Below are 24,464 nucleotides of genomic sequence, written 5' to 3' on the forward strand. Positions count from 1 at the left end.
TTATTCTAGCTGGTCTCTCACATATTTTAAGAAAATCATTAACTGATCAATATTTTTTTGACAAGCTAACATTTAAATTATTGATATTTGTGTAACATGTAGAGCTATATGTATCATGAAAACATATTTGAATGTTACAGCACTAATGCATGTACAGGGCACAATAAATCTTATTATTATGTATAATTATTTCAATGATATGATTATGTTAATGATTAATCTGTTACACAATGACAGGAACATTCAACCATTTAAAAATGTATGTTCTACATTTCTAGCCCTTAGTGGAAATCTATGGGTAATAACTTTTCTTACTTATGTTTAACAGGTCGTAATTCCCACATTACCCAGATGGCTGCTGTATGCGGAGAAAATCAGTGGGAGCGTTTTGTCAAGCCAAAAGTTCCCATGTCTTCCAAAGCATCTGATGTGACAGGCATAACGAAGAGAGGCAGTAAGGTGTTCCACAGAGGCAAATCTGTCCATTCCAGCAATCTGTCCTTTGCTTTAGAGTCCTTTGTTGAATTTATTTCTAGACAAGGAAAATGTGCCATCCTTTCTGGGCATAACATCAAGTCTTATGACTGCCATGTCTTATTTAACGCCTTAGAAGCAGTTGGGAAGATGGATACTTTTCAAGATCATGTTGCTGGATTTATTGATACCAAGCTTTTGTTTAGGTCACAATTCCCAGGGTTGCCATCTTATTCCCAACAGGCTCTAGTTTCATCGTTCCTTCACTGTGACTACGCCGCTCATGACGCATTACAAGACGTCGTGTTCCTTCGAAAACTTGTACGGTTAGTTAATTTTGATGAACATTATAGACTGAAAGCGTCTTTCTCTCTGCCATGTGCAACTTTTTCACATGAGAGCTTAAGAGTAAGAGCCCACAACCTACCATCTCTTCAAGGACTTGTCAATGAAAAAATAATTTCTATATACATGGGTAGAAAAATTGCCGCCAGTGACTTGAACTATGCAGCTCTAAAGCTAGCATTTAGTAGGGGAGAGGAAGAGGGCATACGACAGGTTTTATCAGAAGAATGTGGAAGCAGACCAAGAGTGACTAAGTCATCAAAAATCATACACTCCATAGCTGAACATTTTAGAAGTACGTTTCTAAGTGAAAGTTAATTAAGCTCATATTATGACAGAAGTGTATATACTGCCTTTGATTTTCATTTTCCCTGAACTAGATATTAGCTCTAGTATGTACTGTATGGTCTTTTAAATAAGCAATTTTAAAAGCATTTCTTTGAGATAATTACAGTATTTCTATTATAAACGGGAAAAATTGCCTTTAAATATGCATTGAACGTTTTCAAAAAAAATCATATGTCCCAGAGAAAGGGGGGGGGGGGGTTCCGACCCCCGGAACCCCCCCTCTGGATCCGCCAATGCGTAAATACATGTTGACCCATTGTAAGGATAAATTTCCATCATGGCGTAAAAAATTGACAACATATAAAGATATGTTGACTTCACCTAATGGGTTTCTGACCTCACATTATAATGATTAGACAGCATGTAATAACAAATTGACATATTATAGCTGTAGTTTAATGCAATAGGGCAAGGATAGCATTTAATGTAATGAAAAAATGACATAACGGAAGGTAATATTTGACCCATGTCATATAGCGTAGACATAATGTTATCATATTTTGACATCAAATAAGAATAAATTTACACCTCCTTATTAAATGTTGACACATTGTAAGGATAATTTCCCATCACAGCGTAAAAAGTTGACATCGTGTAAAGATATGTTGACATCACCTAATGGGTCTTTGACATCATATTATAATGATTTGACCAAACGTAAAGATATATTACCACCATGTAATGGTATTTGACATCGTGTAATAACAAATTGACATAATAGAACTATAGTTTAATGCTATAAGGCAGCCATGGCGTTCCATAGTTAAGCATTCTGATGAATGTCCCTGAAGAAAATATCAACGCGCGTTCTACTAATGTTGTCCCAAATATGGGGGATCACGTGAAAAAAAAACAGTACTCACAGCTTTTAATTCAATAGGACGTACCTCTTTTGAACATAATAAATAGGTTGATATAAGTCCTCATATGCAATATTTTTTAAATGTGAGCATAGAAATTGAAGTCCAGACATAATTGTCTATATCACTTTCATAAATTCTGAAAAATAATTCAAAATGAGTTTCCAAAGGACAATTCAATATGGTATATATTTTCAATACGCTTTGTATACACTGAAACTTGTAGTAGCCCACAATGCCTTGCAACTCATTCACCTGTCGATAAAAGTAAACAGATGCCTAATTTAGTGTGCAAATTTATGCCGACGTCACAAAATATAGTGGTCTCGACCTGCTATTCGGAAACGAAAAGATGGCGGGGATGAAGAGGAAAACTACTAATGCTAACAGTAACGCGAGTGCTTCACATGGAGCGGAATCAGATTCAGATGAGACGAGTGTCTCGACAACCAGCTTTTTACAAAATCAAAACAAAGAAGAAAGACTGCAGATAAGAACAGGATATCGTCAACTGATGGGCACACTTGTTGGCAAGTCTGTGACATTTTCCGCGAAGAAGACATTATCGTTAATGTAGATGTCATGTTTTGAAAATGTTTAACGAGGCCGGGTCTTATAATTTCTGTCATACCCTAGATATTTTAATGAAATTTCTAGTATCTAGTTTTACTTCTCTATTATAGTCCGAAATAACTGAGTTTTCCTGGCCTTTTTAACGACTTCGACATTTTACTTGCCAGCGAAATTTCTGACTTTTTCCTGGCTTTTTTTTTTTTTTACTATTTTGATATTTGCCAGCCAATTAGAATTCTGAAATTTTCCTGGCCTTTTTAACGATTTTAATATTTTTACTACTCAGGCTATAGTAAAATATCGAAATCGTTATAATAGCCAGGAAAACGTTAGAAAATTCGGACTACTTTTACATAAATTGTTTTAAGATAAAAAAAATAAATTATTTACCACCCCGAAAATTTTAGAAAGTCCTCTCGAAAGTAAACTAATTTTACTATGGGACACTATACATGGGAGTTTAATGAAAATGTGCTAAATTTTCACATTTACCGTATATTTTGTTTAACACTTTTTCTGCCCTAACGTAGGGATTTCTTTTTCTTTCAAATATATGACAACTATAGTAAAAATTCACCAAATAGTGAAATTCAATAATAAATTGTACATTCTGGTCTGGTTCAGGGGTTATATGAAAGTTGATTTTTCACTCCATAATTTGGCATATTGTGTATGTTGGCTTAGAAAAATTAATTCTTAACAAAATTAAACTTTTTAATTGCTCCTGTTTCTTTTGATGCCCTGTAAATAAATTCTTATTTAAAAAATGCATTTTTTGCCAAGAATAAATGAGCAAGTCATACTATTTTGTTTGAGATTATGTATAGGTTATAATACATGTAATACAGACCCTGAAACGTACTACTACACCAAAAAAGCGTGCGACTTTCGTGCGAGAAACGTTTCTTGTAAACCGTTTAGCGTTTCGTGTAAACCGTTTAGCGTTTCGTGTGAAGCGTTTCGTGTAAACCGTTTAGCGTTTCGGGCAAAGCGTGCAGCGTTTCGGACAAAGCGTGTAAATCGTTTCGGGCAAAGCGTGCGAGAACCGTGTGAAACGTTCATCAGATTTCATTCGGAACTCTCTGACAATTTAATTGTTTCAAAATAGCGCTCGTGTTAAACATTACTTTAAACTGTTTGTGATTGTCAAAACTCCTATGAGATATTCTCGTGAAAAAAACTATAAGAAATGATATACTTATCTTTTTACAAAATTGAATTAATTTTTAACAAACAAAAGAAAAGTACGCGTTTTGAAAGAAGACTAGTTACTGAGACTATTCAGATGTGTACAACCAGTACACATAACCTCGGACATCGGGTAAGACCTGCACCTGGCTGAACCTGTCAATCAAACTCTGTGTATTCGTTTTCATTGGATGGTCACTCGTCTCTTTTTCGTCAATAGCCAATAGAAATTTAATGACTTCAAGGTAGTCGGAATCAGTATTTGATGATGCACACAATTTCAATTATAGATTATTTAGCATTAATTTGAACAAAATTAAATGTAAACATAGAAAGGAAATATTCTGTTCATTTCAATGAAATGCAGGAAGTAAATACTTCTGAATCCCGATTAAAAGTATTTCTACAAGTTATTATTTTAATTATTTAAACACTGATAACCGAAAACAACAAGTAATTAGCACACTGAAATGTTCCTAAAATGTACACATGCAATTAATTATTATGGGAATCTATATGCACTGTACTAAATTCAAATAGATTATGATAGATATATTGTACGCCTTTACGCGGGGCGCCGGATTGAGACAAAAATTTAAATCATTTTTTATTTTTTGTTCTATCCGAAATAGTAATGACAACTTTCTTTATTATTTAATCGATTGATTTTTTTCTGTGATATTATCTACAGAACATTTATTTACGCGAATGATTCGACATAAGAAAAAAATTAATCGGTTGTTTTATAGCATTTTTCTAACTTATGTGACTAATTTTATTTTACATAACTTCCAAAATTATCAGTGTAAATAATTACAGGTTTATTTACTGTTAGTATTTTTACATCGTATTCTCTAAAACCAATAAAAATATTAATGTGAGAAGAAAAAAAAATCCCGCCGAATGCTGAAAAACAGATTTCAGTTTGTAAATCATACGGATTTTATTTTTGGTATTGAATATTGTGTTACTGTAACTTTTTTTTTCTGGAATTTTTATTATTTACGGCACTAATAATAATCATGGATATTTCTTTTGAGCAATAAGTATATTTATAGAAGTAATATTTTTGGCTAATTCTGTGAATAAATAATTTTTTGCCTTAAATATTAGTACCAAATTAATTTAATTAATCAATTCAACACTTTTGTAAATATATGTTTCTTATATCGGTATTTCTTTTATTTCGTGTTTTCTTAAAATTAATTCTTACTAACAGAGTCAGGGCAAGAATCCGAGAGGAACCGAATCGATCAGGACAAAAGCGTGTGAAAAGCGAGCAAATCGTTTCGTGCAAGAATCGTTTCGTGTAAACCGTTCAGCGTTTCGTGTAAATCGTTTAGCGTTTCGGGCAAAGCGTGCAGCGTTTCGTGTAAACCGTTCAGCGTTTCGTGTGAACCGTTTAGCGAGCGTGTAGCGAGCGTGCAGCGAGCGTGTGGTGTAGTAGTACGTTTCAGGGTCTGTAGGAAATAATAATTAAGGCGTAAGTGCCATTACATAAATATTGCCTGTTTGGGAGGGTAACTGTTGAAATTGACACCCCGAGAAAACGATTGTCAACCGACGCGAAGTGGAGGTTGACAATGGTTTTCCAGGGGTGTCAATTTCAAAAGTTACCCTCCCAAACAGGCACTATTTACTTTATTATACCGAATGTCTTATTTTTAAAGAAAATTTTACTGCTTTATATAGAAATGAAGTGAATTCTACGGTGAACCTTATGCGCATAATTTACGCACATGTAACAATTTGTTGTGTTACCCGTTGCCAAGTGTGTTGCTAACGATGATGGTAATAGAACGGATTGCCAACTGCGTCTAAACCAATCAGATTTCAGTATTTAAATGATGAAAGTATAATAATATATCATTTTACCCTATCAAGATAATAAAATCGCAATTTCTCAACTCATAAACATTACATTTATTGTTAATTTTGTTTAAAAACACAATACAAAAGAAAGTTATAACTTTGCACTTATGGCTACATTAAAATAAAAAAGACACTTATCAAAGGCAATTAAGCTCACTTGAACTGTATACTTAATTGATCTTGTTAAGTTGGAAACAAGTCAATGAAAAAACACTGTAAGGTATCAAATTTAACTGTTTCTCATGTTTATTTTTAGAACAGAAACATGACATGATCAACCCAGAATCCACAAGTCTAACAGAGGCGTTGAAGACAGCTAATGATCTTAACAAAGATGGTTGGTGTTTATATTGCATATGATGTTAAATCATCAAATTAGGGCAAACATTGTACAGTAACTAAAGTTTGTCTTGGGGGTTTCTTTTTCTTTTTCTGCCACTGTTTGATAAACATGCCCAGAGTAATTAAAACAAATAATTCAAGTATATGAAATAAGATTAGTCTTTTATCCTTTCGTCCTGTGTCCATCCGTCACACTATTTGTTTAGCTCGATCGGGTTCTAAGAAACTCATTAGAATTTTTTTATCAAAATATAGTGGTCTCGACCTGCTTAATCGGAAACGAAAAGATGGCGGGGATGAAGAGGAAAATTACTAATGCTAACAGTAACGCGAGTGCTTCACATGGAGCGGAATCAGATTCAGATGAGACGAGTGTCTCGACAACCAGCTTTTTACAAAATCAAAACAAAGAAGAAAGACTGCGGATAAGAACAGGATATCGTCAACTGATGGGCACACTTGTTGGCAAGTCTGTGACATTTCCCGCGAAGTAGACATTATCGTTAATGTAGATGTCATGTTTCGAAAATGTTTAACGAGGCCGGGTCTTATCATTTCTGTCATACCCTAGATATTTTAATGAAATTTCTAGTATCTAGTTTTACTTCTCTATTATATTCCGAAATAACTGAGTTTTCCTGGCTTTTTTAACGACTTCGACATTTTACTTGCCAGCGAAATTTCTGACTTTTTCCTGGCTTTTTTTTTTGACTATTTTGATATTTGCCAGCCAATTAGAATTCTGAAATTTTCCTGGCCTTTTTAACGATTTTTATATTTTTTTGCTACTCAGGCTATAGTAAATATCGAAATTGTTATAATAGCCAGGAAAACGTCAGGAAATTCGCACTACTTTTACAGAAATTGTTTTATGATCAAAAAATAAATTATTTACCACCCCGCAAAATTTAGAAAGTCCTCTCGAAAGTAAACTAATTTTACTATGGGACACTATACATGGGAGTTTAATGAAAATGTGCTAAATTTTCACATTTACCGTATATTTTGTTTAACACTTTTTCTGCCCTAACGTAGGGATTTCTTTTTCTTTCAAATATATGACAACTATAGTAAAAATTCACCAAATAGTGAAATTCAATAATAAATTGTACATTCTGGTCTGGTTCAGGGGTTATATGAAAGTTGATTTTTCACTCCATAATTTGGCATATTGTGTATGTTGGCTTAAAAAAATTAATTCTTAACAAAATTAAACTTTTTAATTGCTCCTGTTTCTTTTGATGCCCTGTAAATAAATTCTTATTTAAAAAATGCATTTTTTGCCAAGAATAAATGAGCAAGTCATACTATTTTGTTTGAGATTATGTATAGGTTATAATACATGTAATACATGTAGGAAATAATAATTAAGGCGTAAGTGCCATTATATAAATATTGCCTGTTTGGGAGGGTAACTGTTGAAATTGACACCCCGAGAAAACTATTGTCAACCGACGCGAAGTGGAGGTTGACGATGGTTTTCCAGGGGTGTCAATTTCAACAGTTACCCTCCCAAACAGGCACTATTTACTTTATTATACCGAATGTCTTATTTTTAAAGAAAATTTTACTGCTTTATATAGAAATGAAGTGAATTCTACGGTGAACCGTATGTGCATAATTTACGCGCATGTAACAATTTGTTGTGTTACCCGTTGCCAAGTGTGTTGCTAACGCTGATGGTAATAGAACGGATTGCCAACTGCGTCTAAACCAATCAGATTTCAGTATTTAAATGATGAAAGTATAATAATATATCATCTTACCCTATCAAGATAATAAAATCGCAATTTCTCAACTCATAAACATTACATTTATTGTTAATTTTGTTTAAAAACACAATACAAAAGAAAGTTATAACTTTGCACTTATGGCTACATTAAAATAAAAAAGACACTTATCAAAGGCAATTAAGCTCACTTGAACTGTATACTTAATTGATCTTAAATTGTTAAGTTGAAAACAAGACAATGAAAAAACACTGTAAGGTATCAAATTTAACTGTTTCTCATGTTTATTTTTAGAACAGAAACATGACATGATCAACCCAGAATCCACAAGTCTTACGGAGGCGTTGAAGACAGCTGATGATCTTAACAAAGATGGTTGGTGTTTATATTGCATATGATGTTAAATCATCAAATTAGGGCAAACATTGTACAGTAACTAAAGTTTGTCTTGGGGGATTCTTTTTCTTTTTCTGCCACAGTTTGATAAACATGCCCAGAGTAATTAAAACAGATAATTCAAGTATATGAAATAAGATTAGTCTTTTATCCTTTCGTCCTGTGTCCATCCGTCACACTATTTGTTTAGCTCGATCGGGTTCAAAAAAACTCATTAGAATTTTTTTTATCAAAATTCATGCAAAGATATGTCATATAATTCAACTGTTTTAAAACCTAGCTACCTTATGACATTGACTTCCCTCTCCATACTTTGCTCTTAATTTAGTTAAATATAATATGTACATGTATTATTGCTTTTCAGTCAAAATGCCCAGGGAGGGTGCCCTGGATTCCACAACCATCCTGATGATATCAAATTATGGCAGGATGAAAGTTGACAACTTGAAGACCGACTTTCTCAAATTTGAACCAAATGAGTATGCAGAAAAATTGGTAAGTATAGTTTCTTTTCCGATTTATTTTGTCTCTGTACATTAATTAATAGTTTTTGGTATGAAATGTTTACACTGTATGTTTTCTGTCTTTCAGATATCTTTTGTTAACCAGGGACAGCCTCGTCAGTCACAGGACATAGCAATATCAAATCAAGGATGGATTAATCTAGGGAAGGATTCACCAAAAAAATTCATGAAATCACCAGCTTTTCATTTCATGTTAGTAATATACCTGGTATATCATCATCCTCCACAGGTTAAAAACAAAGTAAATTGTTTACCACCTGTGCTATGTCTTGAATTTTTTCTCCTATTTGGTATAACTATACGATGACCTTTTATAAAAATATTGACATATTTTCTATTACTCTCAATAAAAGTGTTGTACAATGTAGGGCTGGATCTTTTGAGAGAGGAAAGCCTGTAAAAAAAGTTCGACGAGCACCAGACTCTCAGAGACTGGACAAAGAGAACCTGAGCGATAGAGTCACTGTGCCTAAACAGGTAACACAGAACTTATCATACTCCACACAACAGGTTGTGAGGGGGTATAATGTTTTTAGCTCACCTGAACCGAAGGTTCAAGTGAGCTTTTCTGATCACCCGTTGTCCGTCGTCTGTCCGTCCGTCCGTCCGTCCGTCTGTCTGTCTGTCCGTCCGTCTGTAAACTTTTCACATTTTCAACTTCTTCTCAAAAACCACTGGGCCAAATTTAACCAAATTTGGTACAAAGCATCCTTATAAAAGGGGGTTATAAATTGTTAAAATAAAGGGCACAGCCCTTTTCAAAAGGGAGATAATTGCGAAACAGTAAGTTTAGGGTGCATGTCTTTAAAAATCTTCTTCTCAAGAACCACGGCACCAGAAATGCCAATATTTACACAAAAGCTTGTATATATAGTGAAGATTCTAAATTGTAAAAATCGTGACCCTCGGACCAAAACTGGGGCCCCAGGCGGGGTTCAAAGTTTAACATAGAAATACATAGGAAAATGTTTAAAAAATCTTCTTCTCAAGAACCACTGCACCAGAAATGCCAATATTTACACAAAAGCTTTTATATATAGTGAAGATTCTAAATTGTAAAAATGGTGACCCTCGGACCAAAACTGGGGCCCCAGGCGGGGTTCAAAGTTTAACATAGAACAACATATGGAAAATGTTTAAAAATGTTCTTCTCAAGAACCACTGCACCAGAAATGCCAATATTTACACAAAAACTTGTATATATAGTGAAGATTCTAAATTGTAGAAATCGTGACCGTCGGACCAAAACTGGGGCCCCAGGCGGGGTTCAAAGTTTAACATAGAAATACATAGAAAATTTTTTTAAAAATCATCTTCTCAAGAACCACTGCACCAGAAATGCCAATATTTACACAAAAGCTTGTATACATAGTGAAGATTCTAAATTGTAAAAATGGTGACCCTCGGACCAAAACTGGGGCCCCAGGCGGGGTTCAAAGTTTAACATAGAAATACATAGGAAAATGTTTAAAAATCTTCTTCTCAAGAACCACTGCACCAGAAATGCCAATATTTACACAAAAGCTTGTATATATAGTGAAGATTTTAAATTGTAAAAATCGTGCCCCTCGGACCAAGACTGGGGCCCCAGGCGGGGTTCAAAGTTTAACATAGAAATACCTTAGGAAAATGTTTAAAAAATCTTCTTCTCAAGAACCACTGCACCAGAAATGCCAATATTTACACAAAAGCTTGTATGTATAATGAAGATTCTAAATTGTAGAAATCGTGACCCTCGGACCAAGACTGGGGCCCCAGGCGGGGTTCAAAGTTTAACATAGAACTACATATGAAAATGTTTAAAAATTTTCTTCTCAAGAACCACTTCACCAAAAATGCCAATACATACACAAAAGGTTGTATACATAGTGAAGATTGTAAAAATCGTGACCCCCGAACAAAAAGTGGGGCCCCAGTAGGGGTTTAGATTTTAACATATGTAGGAAAATGTTTTAAAATCTTCTTCTCAAGAACTATAGTGCAACTGTTTGGGATATTACTATGCATACATGTACATCCTTAAATAATGTAGATTCAAAAAATTGTAACTCCCGGACAATTGATGGGCACCAAGAGGGGTTCAAAATTTAAACATTTTAAAAAACATAAAGGAAAAGTTTAAAAATTTTCTTCTCAAGAACTACAATGTTTTAGTTTGTGGAATTTCTATGCATGCATCCTTCGCTTATGTAGATTCCTAATTGGTAAAATCGTGACCCCCGGACCAATACGGGGGCCCCAAGATGGGGTCAAAATTTATTAAAGAAAAATAAAGGTAACATGTTAAAAAATCTTCTTCTCGAGAACTACAATGCTTCAATTTGTGAGATTACTATCATGCATACAACCTTGGATAATGAAGGTTCGACAGTTTTAAAGTAGTGACCCCTGGACTAATACTAGAGACCCAAGATGGGTTTAAAGTTAAATGTAGAAGTACCGGTATATATGGAAAATGTTTAAAAATCTTCTTTTCGAGAACTACAATGCATCAATTTGTCAGATAACTACGTCAGCACCCTCAAATAGTGTAGATTCGAAATTATAAAAGCCGTGATCTCAATCTAATACTGGGGCCCCAAGAGGTGTTCAAAGTTTAGCATAGAAATATAGAGGGAAAATGTTGAAAAATCTTTTTCTAGGGAACTATAATGCTTCAGCTTGTGAGATAACTAGGCAAGCATCCTTAAATAATGTAGATTCCAAATAATTAAAATTTTAGCACTGGACTAATACTGTGGCCCCAAGAGGGGTTCAAAGTTTAACATAGAAAGATATATTGAAAATGTTTTTAAAAAGTTTTTCTCGAGAACTATAATGCTACAGTTTGTGAGATTACTATGCAAGGATCCTCAAATTGTGTAAACTCTAATGTAGTGGAACCAAGAGTTATCTTTCTTGTGTTCTGTACAGTCTGAGAGTTATTCCTCTTGAAGTGGAACTCTGCTATGTTTAGTTTTTCAGGTTGTGTACGTGCGGTCCCACCGCAGTGCTTCACATTTTCATTCCTATGTTACTATATATGTTGTTCAAGCCAACCATAAACCTCGGACCATAACTGGGTCCCCAGAAAGGGGTTCAATGTTTAAAATAGAAAAAGCATATGCTACGAAATGTAATGTTACAAGGAACTGCTGTTCAGGTGAGCGATGTGGCCCATGGGCCTCTTGTTTACCCATCCATCAGTCCTTTTTGCCTCACAGAGAGGAAGTCGGGGGAACTTATGTTATACTCCCAGGGTCAGCATCGGTGTTTCAACTTATTTAAAGTTTTTGGAGCAGGTCTTGTAACTAAGTTACTTTTTACTTGTCCTATCTTCACAAAACTTGCAAGGCTGGGGCATCTGGACCTACATACTGTAGTTTCCTTATTTTACGTACTTAATTAAGTACTTAATTCTGCAATTCAACTGTTTTCCAGAAAATCTTGAGAACATGAAATCGCGATAGCCGAATTTTAGTCATACTTTAATGTAGTTACAGATGTTCAAAAAATAAAAGCGAGATTTTAAAATTTGCACAATATACATGTACTTCTCGCCATTTTACGTGGATATTAATTCCTTGTGTTTAATTAGAAATCTACAGTATGGCCATAACAGGCTGGGGTGCTGAGTCTTAGCGATAGGTTTTGGATGCTGAAGAGGGTTAATGTTTTTCAAGCTGGTGCCCTTTGATGACTGTATCTAAGTTATTACTTCACAAAACTTTCACGACTGATGCATCTTATAATACATACAAAACTGACAGGCTTGGATGCTGATTCTGGCCATAGGTTTCAGATGCTGGAAGAGGTTAAGGTTTTTTGAGCAGGTTAAAGTTTTTGAAGCAGGTGCCTTTTGGTGGCCATATCGAAGTTATGGCTTGTCTTCACCAAACTTGCATTGATGATGCATTTTGTGATTCTGATTCATTTGACAGATATTGATGCTAGTTCTAAGCCAAAGGTTTTGGCTGCTAGAGGAGGATAATGTTTTTCGAGCTGGTGCCCTTTGGTGGACAAATCTATTAAGTTATACTGGTTCTATCTTTACCAAATTTGGAAAGATGATGCATCATATGATACCAATACTTTCCACAGGCTTGGATGCTGATTCTGAGCCATAGGTTTTGGATGCAGGAGGATGTTAAGGATTTTGGAGCAGGTCACATGTTTTACGTAAATTATGGTCTAACTTATTTAAACTTGCATGGTTTATTTAATTATGTAAATGAATCACAGAGGTAACTTCAGATACATAGAGAGATCTTGTTTATCTACATGTAGATGCTAAGGCCTGTTTAAGATTTAGAACAACTCAAACTGTGTTAGAAAAAAATAGTAAAAAAAAATGTACTGATAGAAAAATGGCTTTGTAATACTGTAGATTCCTAATTAAACTTGAGGAATTAATTAATATCCGCATAAAATTATAAGAAGCATCCCTCGCAGATTTTAAAATCTCAATTTTATTTTTCAGACAGTTTTTTAATAATTTTATATTCTTGCAATTTGATACAAAACAGCAGAATTAAGTATTTGTGTAGAATAAGGAATTTACAGTGTTGCTGACTCTCTGGTCCTCAAATTTTCAGATGAAGTCATTCAATGAATCAGACAAAAGTGAAGCCACTATTGCAGAAGTTGAAAAATTGTATGATATACTGCTGAAGGTCAAAAAAGAAGAAGGTAAGTGTTACTTGTAAAACTAGTTATGAAGTTGTAGATTAGCAACTGAATGTGTGTATGGATAAGGTCAGCCTTACTTGAGATTATGTGCAGTCAAATCCAACTTCCATATTTTAACAAGACTGTGGACTCCTAGCTGGTATGATTGAAATATCTAGTTTGTGCATCAAAAGAAGTTGAAATTGATGCTTAAACATTTAGAGTCATTGAAATGTTGTTAAATTATATGAGCATACATGCCACCTTTCCCAATTGAGGTTGGATTTTCACAATTTTTTGCTCATCTATGCCCATTTCCCAATTGGTATTTTCAAAATGCCCTGAAATATGGCCATAGAGTGAAAATGTATTGAATCTTAGACAATCTTCTCTCTGTCCACAGCAGGAGGAGATAAACTGAATGCATGAATCTGATTTTTATGAAATCTTGTAAAATTCATGGCCCCTGTGTTGGGGGCTCAGGTCCTAGGGCGAGGCCAATATTGCCATATAGTGAAAATTATGGATATCAATTTTACTCGGTTGGCTTGGTTGATTAATCTGAGGCTTTAGTCGAGCAATAGTCGAGTACTCGATGATTTTAGCGTATTTGAAACTGAAAGTCTTTTTTTAATCAAATAATGTTATTGCCACATTGATCTTACCTTGAATTAAAGAACATCTAAAAACTTATGATAACATATACCAAATGCATTTGATTTAAAATAAATTGGAAAGTATTTCATCGAGATATCCATTAGAAAATGTTCTGGCTTTCCTTTTTTTAGCTCACCTGAGCTGAAACCTCAAGTGAGTTTTTCTGATCAAAATTTGTCCGTTGTCTGTCGTCGTTGGCGTTGGCGGCGTTGTCGTTGTAAACTTTTCACATTTTCATCTTCTTCTCCAGAACCACTAGGCAGATTTCAACCAAACTTGGCACAAAGCATCACTTGGTGAAGGGGATTCAAGTTTGTTCAAATGAAGGGCCATGCCCTCTTTAAAAGGGAGATAATTTAGAATTATTGAAAAATTTTTGGTATTTTTCAAAAATCTTCTTCTCAAAAACTATTAGGCCAGAAAAGCTGTAACTTGTTTGGAAGCATCCTCAGGTAGTGTAGATTAAAATTTGTTCAAATCATGGTCCCCGGTTGGGCCACAATGGGGGGATCAAGTTTTACATAGTATTATATAGAGAAAATCTTTAAATATCTTCTTCTCAAAAACTATTAGGCCAGAAAAGCTTCAACTTGTGTGGAGGCATCCTCGGGTAGTGTAGATTCTAGTTTGTTCAAATTATGGTCCCCAGGGGTAGGTTGAGGCCACAATGGGGGTATCAAGTTTTACATAGGAATATATAGAGAAAATCTTTAAAACTATTAGGCCAGAAAAGGTTGTGGAGGCATCCTCAGGTAGTGTAAAATCAAGTGGTGGGATGAATTTTTACATAGGAATGTATAGAGAAAATCTTTAAAAACCTTCTGGGAAAGTTTGAAGTCCAAAAAGCAGTACTTTGTGTGAAAGCACAGATTGTGCAGATTAAAGTTTGGTGAAACCATGATTTCCTAGAGAAAAGAGGGGCCACAAAATGGGGGGGGGGTATATTGGAATAGAGAAAAATCATCTTACAGACCTGTACAACAACAAAATGGGCTTGGTATTTACCCCAAAAAATATGTTGATAAAAATTGACAGATTTTAATTTTTTTTTTATCAAGATCTACTATACTTAATTGTCAAGAAATTTTGATTTTGATACTGTTCTGCTAATTTGATCAGAGTTAAGGCAATTGTTGCTCAGGTGAGCGATGTGGCCCCTGGGCCTCTTGTTCTAGAGACTCTTACATATAATTTAGCTCCGTATCATCTTAGGCAAATCAAATGTGACCTGTTCCATGGTACTAAGTTATTGTCCTTGCCTTATCAATAATCAAAGTTTAATGATTATAAAAGCAAACGCCTTAAGATAATTATTGATATGATTAAAGTTTTGATTATACAAACATCTAATCCAATTAATAAATTACTTGGCAGCAATAGAAACACAAATTTTTCTAAGGTGACAGTTTGTATATGTCTGTTTAAGTAAAGAGAAATAATCAAAAGAGATTAATTATTAGCTGCTTCAAAAATACACAAGGGACATCGATAAAAAAGAGCGTAACTTACGGATCAAACATGTCGATAAATGAAAACTGTTATCAACATCAATTGAACAAAAACTGCCATGTTAAGAAAAAATTAGATATATATTTAAATTTTACTTTATTGCGAGTACTCGTTTACATCCCTAGTGAAAACGCATTAAATCTTAAAAATCTTCTTTTCTACATCCACAGCAGGTGAACCGTTGTACTTGTTCTTAAATTGGGCAGGGACTGAGGCTTTGTATTTTAGGAGGGGGTGACAAGTATGGCGGTATTGTGAAGAATGTGATGTATTTTTTTCAGGTCACATGAGTCACTTGGGTATTCTAACCTAATAACCTATTGCTGTCACACTGGTATTCTAAGAAATCTACTTTAATTTATGGAAAAATAATTATATCAGATATTATAAAAGATTGACCAATAAGGCCTGCAGGTCTCTTATTACCAAAAGTTTACAGTTTTATCACCTGGACCGAGGGTATAAATAATCTGAGGTTTTTCTGACTCTTGTCCGTGCAACCCCCCACCCCGCCCCCAACCCCCGCTTCCAAACTTATAAATAAATGTTTTTCAAACATCAAACAATAAAAGATGGGGGTAACAGTCTCTCTCTCTCTTTTCTCGCTCTCTCTCTCTCTCTCTCTCTCTCTCTCTCTCAAATCTAAAAAAATAAATTAGCAAATTGAGACTACGCATGTATCTATTATCTATGGAATTGTGAAAAATGACATGTGAAATATCACTGTTTGCAGAATGTGAAATTTAAAAAAAAAATCTTGACCATGCATCTTTGGCATGTGTTTTGATATAGATAATTATATAGTGCATCAATTGCGACAATATTTTAAGTCTGAAATATCCTGTTTACAGCCAAAACAGTATTTTTGGTTTCTATGAAAAAATACAAAAAACTCATTGACAAATAAAATCATCGAAAGCTGATTTTGTATTGGTCTCTTTTTTTGAAATCATTTTTTAAAAAAGATTCTAATTGATTCATCAAATAAAATATTGGTGTGTCAAGTATTCAGAATAGAATGTTGCGACTTTGTAAACTTTGTAAAAGTTTATTACAAAACATTTTCCAATTGTTTCAAAAGTTGGCTTCTATGTATAATCAATGACAGAAGGGCCAACAATGAATTAGGAATGCCTGCATTAAATTGCTGTTTGACACAAACTACCAAAAAGTTAACAGTCTTGTTAAAATGGTTCTAATGGTTCTATCAATTTAAACTTAATGAAGACATATATTACATTAAGTGTATTAAATTAAGTATATGTGATATTTTGCAGAAAATAATTTTTCAGCATGTTAGATTTGATTAGAATTAGTGTATATTTGAATGTTCCTATTCTCATACCTAATATGAATAGGAATCGACTTTTGCCAAAATCTCTAAAATGGATATATACACTGCCAAATGTGATACGTTTACAGTCAGATGTTCTTTGTGTTCTCTAAAAAAATTATTCAGCTATATATGGTACAAAATAGGAGATAAAAGCTTATAATATTAGTTAAAATAATATAATAAACATTCATGAAAAATAAAATATCTAAACAAGGGCCCACTTGAATACAATGAAGCAATGTACAATAAAGTAATTTACATATAGACAAGATAAATTGTGTTTCATATTGTGTTTTTTTACCTTCATGTAGGTATGCCGTTTTGTTACTTTACGTTTGTGTTACATCCAGAGTCTTTCAGTCAGACAGTGGAGAATATTTTCTACACATCCTTTCTTGTTAGAGTAAGTAGCTTTTAAAACTTAAATACATGTATTATGTCTCCCCTTACAGTTGCCATGCTCTATTCCGCCATAGTATGCATATTCTATATTATTCCTTTGTGAACCACAAGAAATCAAAGCACAGTTGTGACATTTCTTTAGAAGTGGAATTTTCATTGTTCTCTTATTTTCGATCACACACTGGGAATATTAAACCACATTGGAATTGGAGCACAGCTGTTTCCTTACCGCTTCTTAGAACTTTGAAGTGGAAACTGCAAGGTTTTTGGGGGGTTTCAAAACTTAGAAAACTGATGGGAATTAGCACAGATATTTAATTTCTGTAGAGTTTCCCAAATGTGGAAATCATATTTAACCATTATTTAAAAGATTATTAAAATCATACTTTTATTCTAGGATGGACTTGCAAACATTATTTTGGATGATGACAAACTCCCATTAATTGGTAAGACTGCTTTCAAATGATAGGTAAAGAACGGATAAATGTTAAATAGCCAAATTAAAAGTAAAAAACACATTCAAATTATTTATCTTCATAAATGGATTATCCAAAATTAACAGGTTTGTGGGGACATACAGAATGGAATTTTGATAATTGACTTTTTTAGCTCACCTGAGCTGAAAGCTCAAGTGAGCTATTCTGATCACTTTTTGTCCGTCGTCCGTCCGTCCGTCCGTCCGTCTGTCTGTCCGTCTGTAAACTTTTTACATTTTGAACTTCTTCTCTAAAACCGCTTATCCAATTTCAACCAAATTTGGCACAAAGCATCCTTATGGGAGGGCGAATATAAATTGCAGAAATAAAAGTCCGATCTGTATTCAAAGCGGAGAAAACCTTGAAACTGTAGAAAAAGGGGGGTGCATTTTAAAAAATCTTCTTCTCAAGAACTACTGATTCCAATTCAACGTAGTATAGCATAAATTATCCTTATGGGAAGGAAAATATAAATTGCAAAAATTAAGGTCTAATTCTGTTTCAAATCTGAGTTATTACGAAAATAATAATAAAGGAAAGGCGTGTTTCAATCAGTTAAATAGCTTCGGATTCGGCATCCGGTAAAATGGGTAGACAAGACTTGGCCTGGGCAAAACCAAAGATTGGCAGTTATTAATCTGCCAATCTCATTAAAATTTCAGGATATTTGATGGACCAGTATATTTATATTTGCTGTAAATATTGCTGCAAAATAATGCGTATTTGGAATTGACGATTGCCGATCTGCCCCGGCTTTTATTTTGCCACGGCCCGGGTTTGCGTACCCATTTTACCAAGACTCGTATTCCATACATCTAAAACGAGGTTCTTTGTTTAAAGCAGCCATGACATTATACGAAAAAGGGTCGATCTGACTATAATGAATTTGCTTGTTGTGCAACAGTTCGCGAATGAAGGGAAATTTTTGAAACATGCAAAATATATTGGTGCCGATTTTGTGAAGTAAATTGAGGCTAAATATTTCAATGCGTTGACAGTTTTCACACATGACGTTGGTGTTAGCTTGTTCTGATTTTCGTTTCGTTTTCATTATTTATGCTTTGTAACCTGGAAACTATCGTCTGTATTTCGTGATTTTTACGTATCAAATCAAACAGAGACTTCGGTAAATCAAACAGTTAACTGTTTACCTGTGCAAATTAAGCAACATCTATGTATCAAAAAAGTACTGAAATACAATTCATTCTATCGGTAATTCGGCATTATATTTTGCGTAATGGTATATTAATGCAATAGGTTTTGTTGAGATGCTCGGCATTTTCTCGAGTTTATTCAGTTTAAATAGAGTTTGATATCGCTGTCGGAAATATGTAGGTATATACATGTACATGTATATATATGATTCATTTCGAAAAAATAAATTGTGTTCTTTATTTGTTATAGTGCATGTTTCTTGTGTTTTAATTGTTTACAATTTCTATTTACTAACCATATTTGAGTGTTAAGCTTCGAATTATAAGCAAGATACAGAGATTTGCTCACGATTCTATGTTTGTACACAGATCTTAAAAACTAAAGAAAATTTCAATATTTATTAAGAAAATTTTCAAAGTCTCTTCTTCCAGAAACCAACTTTAACAACTTATTGTATTGTAAACTTAACCTTTTTTAGCTCACCTGAGCCAAAGTCTTCTCAAAAACTATTAGGCCAGGAAAGCTCAAATTTGAGTGGAAGCATCCTCAGATAGTGTAGATTCAAGTTTGTTCAAATCATGGTCCCCGGGGGTAGGGTGGGGCCACAATAGGGGGATCATGTTTTACATAAGAATATATAGAGAAAATCTTTAAAAATCTTCTCAAAAACTATTAGGCCAGAAAAGCTCAAATTGAAATGGAATCATCCTCCGGTAGTGTAGATTCAAGTTTGTTCAAATCATGATCCCCGGGGGTAGGGTGGGGCCACAATTGGGAGATCAAGTTTTACATAGGAATATATTGAGAAAATCTTTTAAAAATCTTCTTCTCAAAAATATTTGGCCAAGAAATCTCAAATTGGCATGTAACCATCCTTAGGAAGTGTAGATTCAAGTTTGTTCAAATCATGGTCCCTGGGGGTAGGGCGGGGTCACAATGGGGGATGAATTTTTATAGATAGAGAAAATCTTTAAAAGTCTTCTTCTCAAAATTATTAGGCCAGGAAAGCCCAAATTTGAGTGGAAGCATCCCCAGATCATATAGATTCAAGTTTGTTTAAATAACAGTCCAGGGGTAGGGTGAGGCCACAATGGGGGATGAATTTTTACTTAGGAATATATAGAGAAAATCTTAAAAAATCTTCTTTTTAAAGAATTTTAACCAGAAAGGGTTTAAACTTGTGTAGAGGCATCCTCGGGTAGTGTAAATTCAAGTTTGCAAAATCACAGTCCCTAGTGGTAGGGCGGGACCGTGATGGCGGTTTGAATTTTTACATAGGAATATAAAGAGAAAATCTTTAAAACTATTCTGGGAAAGTGTTCGGTTCAAAACTCAGTACTTAGTGTGAAAGCAAAGGTTATGCAGATTTAAGTCTGATGAAACCATGATTCCCTAGAGAAAAATGGGGCCATGAAATGGGGGGGGGGGTATATAGGAATAGAGACAAATCTTCTTACAGGTACAACAACAAAAGGGGCTTGGTATTTACCAAAAAATAAGAGGTTGATAAAAATTGGCAGTTTTTCAATTTTTTTAGCAAGATCTACTGTACTCAGTTGTCAAGATATTTTGATACTGTAATGCTAATTTGATCAGAATTAAGGCAATTGTTGCTCAGGTGAGCGATGTGGCCCCTGGGCCTCTTGTTTTTTTTAATATTCATAACTTACTATATAAGTACTTGTTTATTTGTATTTAGTAAACATGAAATCAACTAACACTGACACCCTTCCTCCATGCTTTCAAAATAAAAAAAATCCATTATCTAGTTCATATAACAATTGGTTCTCTTTTTATATAGATATGATGATAGATGAAGGTTACATGTATTTGTAGAAGCAATTCAGAATCCAGAACAGGAGAAAGTAAGGAAAAATCTGCCCCATAAACAAGCAGTGGTTAGCTTATCACCACAGGAATGGAAGGTACAGTCCTGTGAGAAATATTTGTATGTTGTTGATGAATCAGTACATAAAATGTAACAGAATGGCTTTATATATACCATATATTTACACGGAAACATTGCTACTGAAAAAAAATTGGTGCGATATGTGCTTTACACACATTCCTACAGAAAATTTGTCATAGCTTTGTGTTTCAAATAAATGTTGAATTACTTTCTAACATTTTTTAAAGAGGTAGGGGCGCTAATTTGAAGGGTCAAAATCGTCCCCACCTCAAAGATAAATGATATTTTTCTAATTATATGTTGTGGATGTCTTTCTCTAAAAAACAGCATCAAATAATAAATTGTTAGGATAAGTCAATTTTCAGAGAAAATATAACTCTCTCTCTCTCTTTCTCTCTCTATAGATAAATGAATAAATGAATAAATGTGTTTGTGTTGGACAGACTGAAAGACAGAAAACAAATATGACAAAGACTATATTCCTCATGCATACAAATAAGAATAATTTTTAATGAACATAAGTATAATGTCTTGAAAATGTGATTTTGTATGTTTACATGTATATGTATTTTGTCTTAGTTGATTATTTGTATAACCCTTGCCTGAAAATATCAATGACTTCCAAAATATCAATGCCATTTCCTGAAAGATGTCTGTCTTACTCTTGTCCATACATTCATATTACATGACTGTATGCATCAATGACGTATTTTCAGACTACCACGTATTCAATATACTAATGATCAAAAAGTGGGTTTTTTTCAGGAATTAGTTGAAGTATTTGAAATCGCTGAACCAAAAATTCCAACTAGAGTGCGTAGCACCCTGGATAGTTCAACCACAAAAAAGATGAGAATGGAATAGTGCTGTAGAAGCCCCCCCCCCCCCCCCCCTTCCTCTCATTTGGGTAAGTTGTTTGCAATGAGATAATAATTTGCATAATTAGGGCCCCGCAAGGATTTGCGGGTGCCCTATAGTAATCACTCTGTCCAACCATCTGTCACGCTTCCGTCCTCAAATTTTCTGGTTTTTTTCTAATAACTTTTTTTTATGGTTGCCCAATCGAGTTCAAATTTGGTATGGTAGTTCAGTAGGCAGAAATATATATTTTGATGCTAAGTTTGGTTCTCTATGTCTTCTGGTTTGGAGCTGGGGTGGGGTAGATTCCTTAACTATGCATAAGAATGAATGGGCAAAGAGAGATAACTGCTGAGAATGTTACCATTCTATACTTGGAAGGCTGTGCAATATTTGTCCTTTGGGATTAATTAACCTTCCACAGGAAGAAAATCCTAAGCTTTATCTTTATCTGGCACATTGAGATTAATTACTGCACTGCCTGTGTCTGCAAATGAACTTTGTTTTGAAGTTAAGGTCAATTTCGAATGATGTGTAGTATTGTGCACGTTCTTTGAAATATGAATTATAACAGGTAATGAGATAATAACCCCATTCTGTTATTTCTGAAAAAAAAAACTTATTGTAAATTTAGAAGAAAAGGATGAGAGAGCAGAACAATTAATCCCCTGGGATTAATTATCTTGCCTGCTGCAGAAAATTTAGAGGCTTATCTCTATCTGTCATATGAAGATTAATGAACACCTTTGTCTGCAACTGATGTTTGTTTTGAAGTTGAGGTCAACCCTGGGTGATACAATGTATTTGCATTCACTGAAGGCTTGCATTTTATAAAACACCTTTATAAATCTTTTTTAAATACACATTTAATTTGGTTTTCTTATAAGACATGAGGTTATCCCTGTTTTATGCAGATACAAGGTTACTATTTAGAGTTTTTGGACATTCAGGAATTATCTTGAAATTTTAAAAATACAGTTGTTACTAAAAATTTTCATATTTTTTCTTTAAATGTAATCAAATTAAACTCTCATTCCATGAGCTGCACCCTTATATCCAGCTTGTGTGTTTTATCCCCTCACTAAGGCTCAAGAAAAAAACAGTTTAATTGTTGGATGAAAATCATATCCAACTACAAATCATGAGATCCTATATATTGCAGTTCTTTACATCTAATGCCAGGCATTTATTTTTCATCATTGTTAATATAAAGAGGATGGAATTCAAAGTTTTTTTCACTTCTCTTTATTAATTGTCATAGCGGGGCCTTTCCTGACTGGTCAGTTTTCTAGTTTGGAAAAGTTTATATGTTTAAAATCATTCACACCTTGAAAGAAATTGAAAATAGCATCTAAATCAATGTAACAGTTTACTTTAAAGTCAAAGGTCTTATATGAGGTGCTTTGTACAGTATGGACCAGACACAACCTATCAGAAAGCAGACTCCAACCAAACTCAGGACCTGCTCTGTGTGTGCTTTGGGTCTGCTAGGGCAGACTCAGAGCAGACGCTAGGCTCACCCAAACCAATCACAGAGAGCAGACCCCAATTTCAGAAGCAATCCATGAAAGCAAATGATGGGTCTGGTCTAACTAATAGACCTGTCAATCATGATAATTTTTTTAATGCTTTAACGAATCAGAGAGCTGACCAATCAGATTCCTAGTTGACAACTCATTTGTAATCGAATCACCATGCAGGGGGAAATGGTCATATACATGTACATATTTTGTATCGAAAATGTTCAGATGAAAACGTAAGATTATTTTATTAGCATAAAGTCTTTAGTATAGTATGCACTTTTTTTCAGCCAAAATCAGATTAAATGTTGGGGTTGCGAATTATACATCATAAGGAACAAAATTTTACCCCATTTTTATTCAGGGCGTGTTTATGATTACTGTGGGAGTAAGACAGCAGTTATCGTGTGTAAATTGAGTTGTAGAGGTATACATACTGAGTTGCATCTTATGAATTCTTCATTTTTATTTATCACAAATCTGGCTTGAGAGTATACACTTGGCCGATATAGCAATGCATTGAGTGACAAAACTATTTGCTTGAACACTTAAACAGGTTGAATCATGGGTTTCAGTTTATAAAAGAAGTGTTTTGATTGGCCATTTGGTAACCGCCCTCTCTTACCTGCTAATTTATGCAAGCTTTTTTTTATGAGGAAAATCAGTCTTTTCAACTCAAATGTGATATTCCACATATGGCACATTGTGAACAGTAACGTAAAATGTTATTGTTCATTGAACAGTTTCTGACTTCTTCCCAATAAAGTGATGTGATGTTAATCTTTGTGTGTTCGTCCCTGCTTTCAGAGAACTTTTTCTTTCTTTTTTTTCTCACTAACATTATATACAAATGTACGTAAACATTGCCCCATTTGTTCTCGATTAACTCTGTAACTTTTACCTTCCAGCTTTATTTTAATTTTCCTTTCCCCCGACATTTCTTTTTACATACATGTATGCAGAGCATCATTTTGATAGATGCTATATAAATGTGCCAATCAGAATCAGAATATACCTATGACTCCAACATCTCAATATTTCCCTCTTCTTAAGGTAAATTTTGAACAATTTTCTTTCCTGCGAGAAAAAGTTGGGGGGGGGGGGGGTGGGGGGGGGGCTGAACCCTCTATGATGCTATGTGTCTAATGGTTAGGTCTAACTTAGCCCCCCCCCGGTTCCGACGCCTATGTATGAAGCAAGGGGCAATCCTCATTTACGGGACACTACTATGACGATACAAAGTCAATGTGGCCGCATTGGTTTTTTAAAGCAAATATAGCAGCTGCTAGATGATATATGAAAAACCTTAAAACTACTACATGTACACATCAAATGATGAAAAA

At 34.2% G+C, this 24,464-nt stretch overlaps 1 protein-coding gene across 1 annotated transcript in view; it reads left to right on the top strand.

Moving 5' to 3' along the window:
• LOC105337269 (uncharacterized) overlaps positions 1-24,464 on the top strand; it is a 32,355-nt gene that overhangs the window by 5,982 nt on the left and 1,909 nt on the right. The window contains exons 9-20 of the mRNA XM_066069849.1: positions 329-1,114; positions 5,917-5,997; positions 6,258-6,467; positions 8,027-8,107; positions 8,493-8,623; positions 8,720-8,844; positions 9,021-9,129; positions 13,227-13,320; positions 17,113-17,204; positions 17,601-17,649; positions 20,671-20,759; positions 21,509-21,650. Of these exons, the coding sequence (XP_065925921.1) occupies positions 329-1,114; positions 5,917-5,997; positions 6,258-6,467; positions 8,027-8,107; positions 8,493-8,623; positions 8,720-8,844; positions 9,021-9,129; positions 13,227-13,320; positions 17,113-17,204; positions 17,601-17,649; positions 20,671-20,759; positions 21,509-21,607 (1,946 nt within the window). The 3' untranslated portion in view covers positions 21,608-21,650. The remainder of the gene's footprint in view (positions 1-328; positions 1,115-5,916; positions 5,998-6,257; positions 6,468-8,026; positions 8,108-8,492; positions 8,624-8,719; positions 8,845-9,020; positions 9,130-13,226; positions 13,321-17,112; positions 17,205-17,600; positions 17,650-20,670; positions 20,760-21,508; positions 21,651-24,464) is intronic.

Source organism: Magallana gigas, chromosome 8, assembly GCF_963853765.1.
Source record: "Magallana gigas chromosome 8, xbMagGiga1.1, whole genome shotgun sequence".
NCBI lineage: Eukaryota > Metazoa > Mollusca > Bivalvia > Ostreida > Ostreidae > Magallana > Magallana gigas.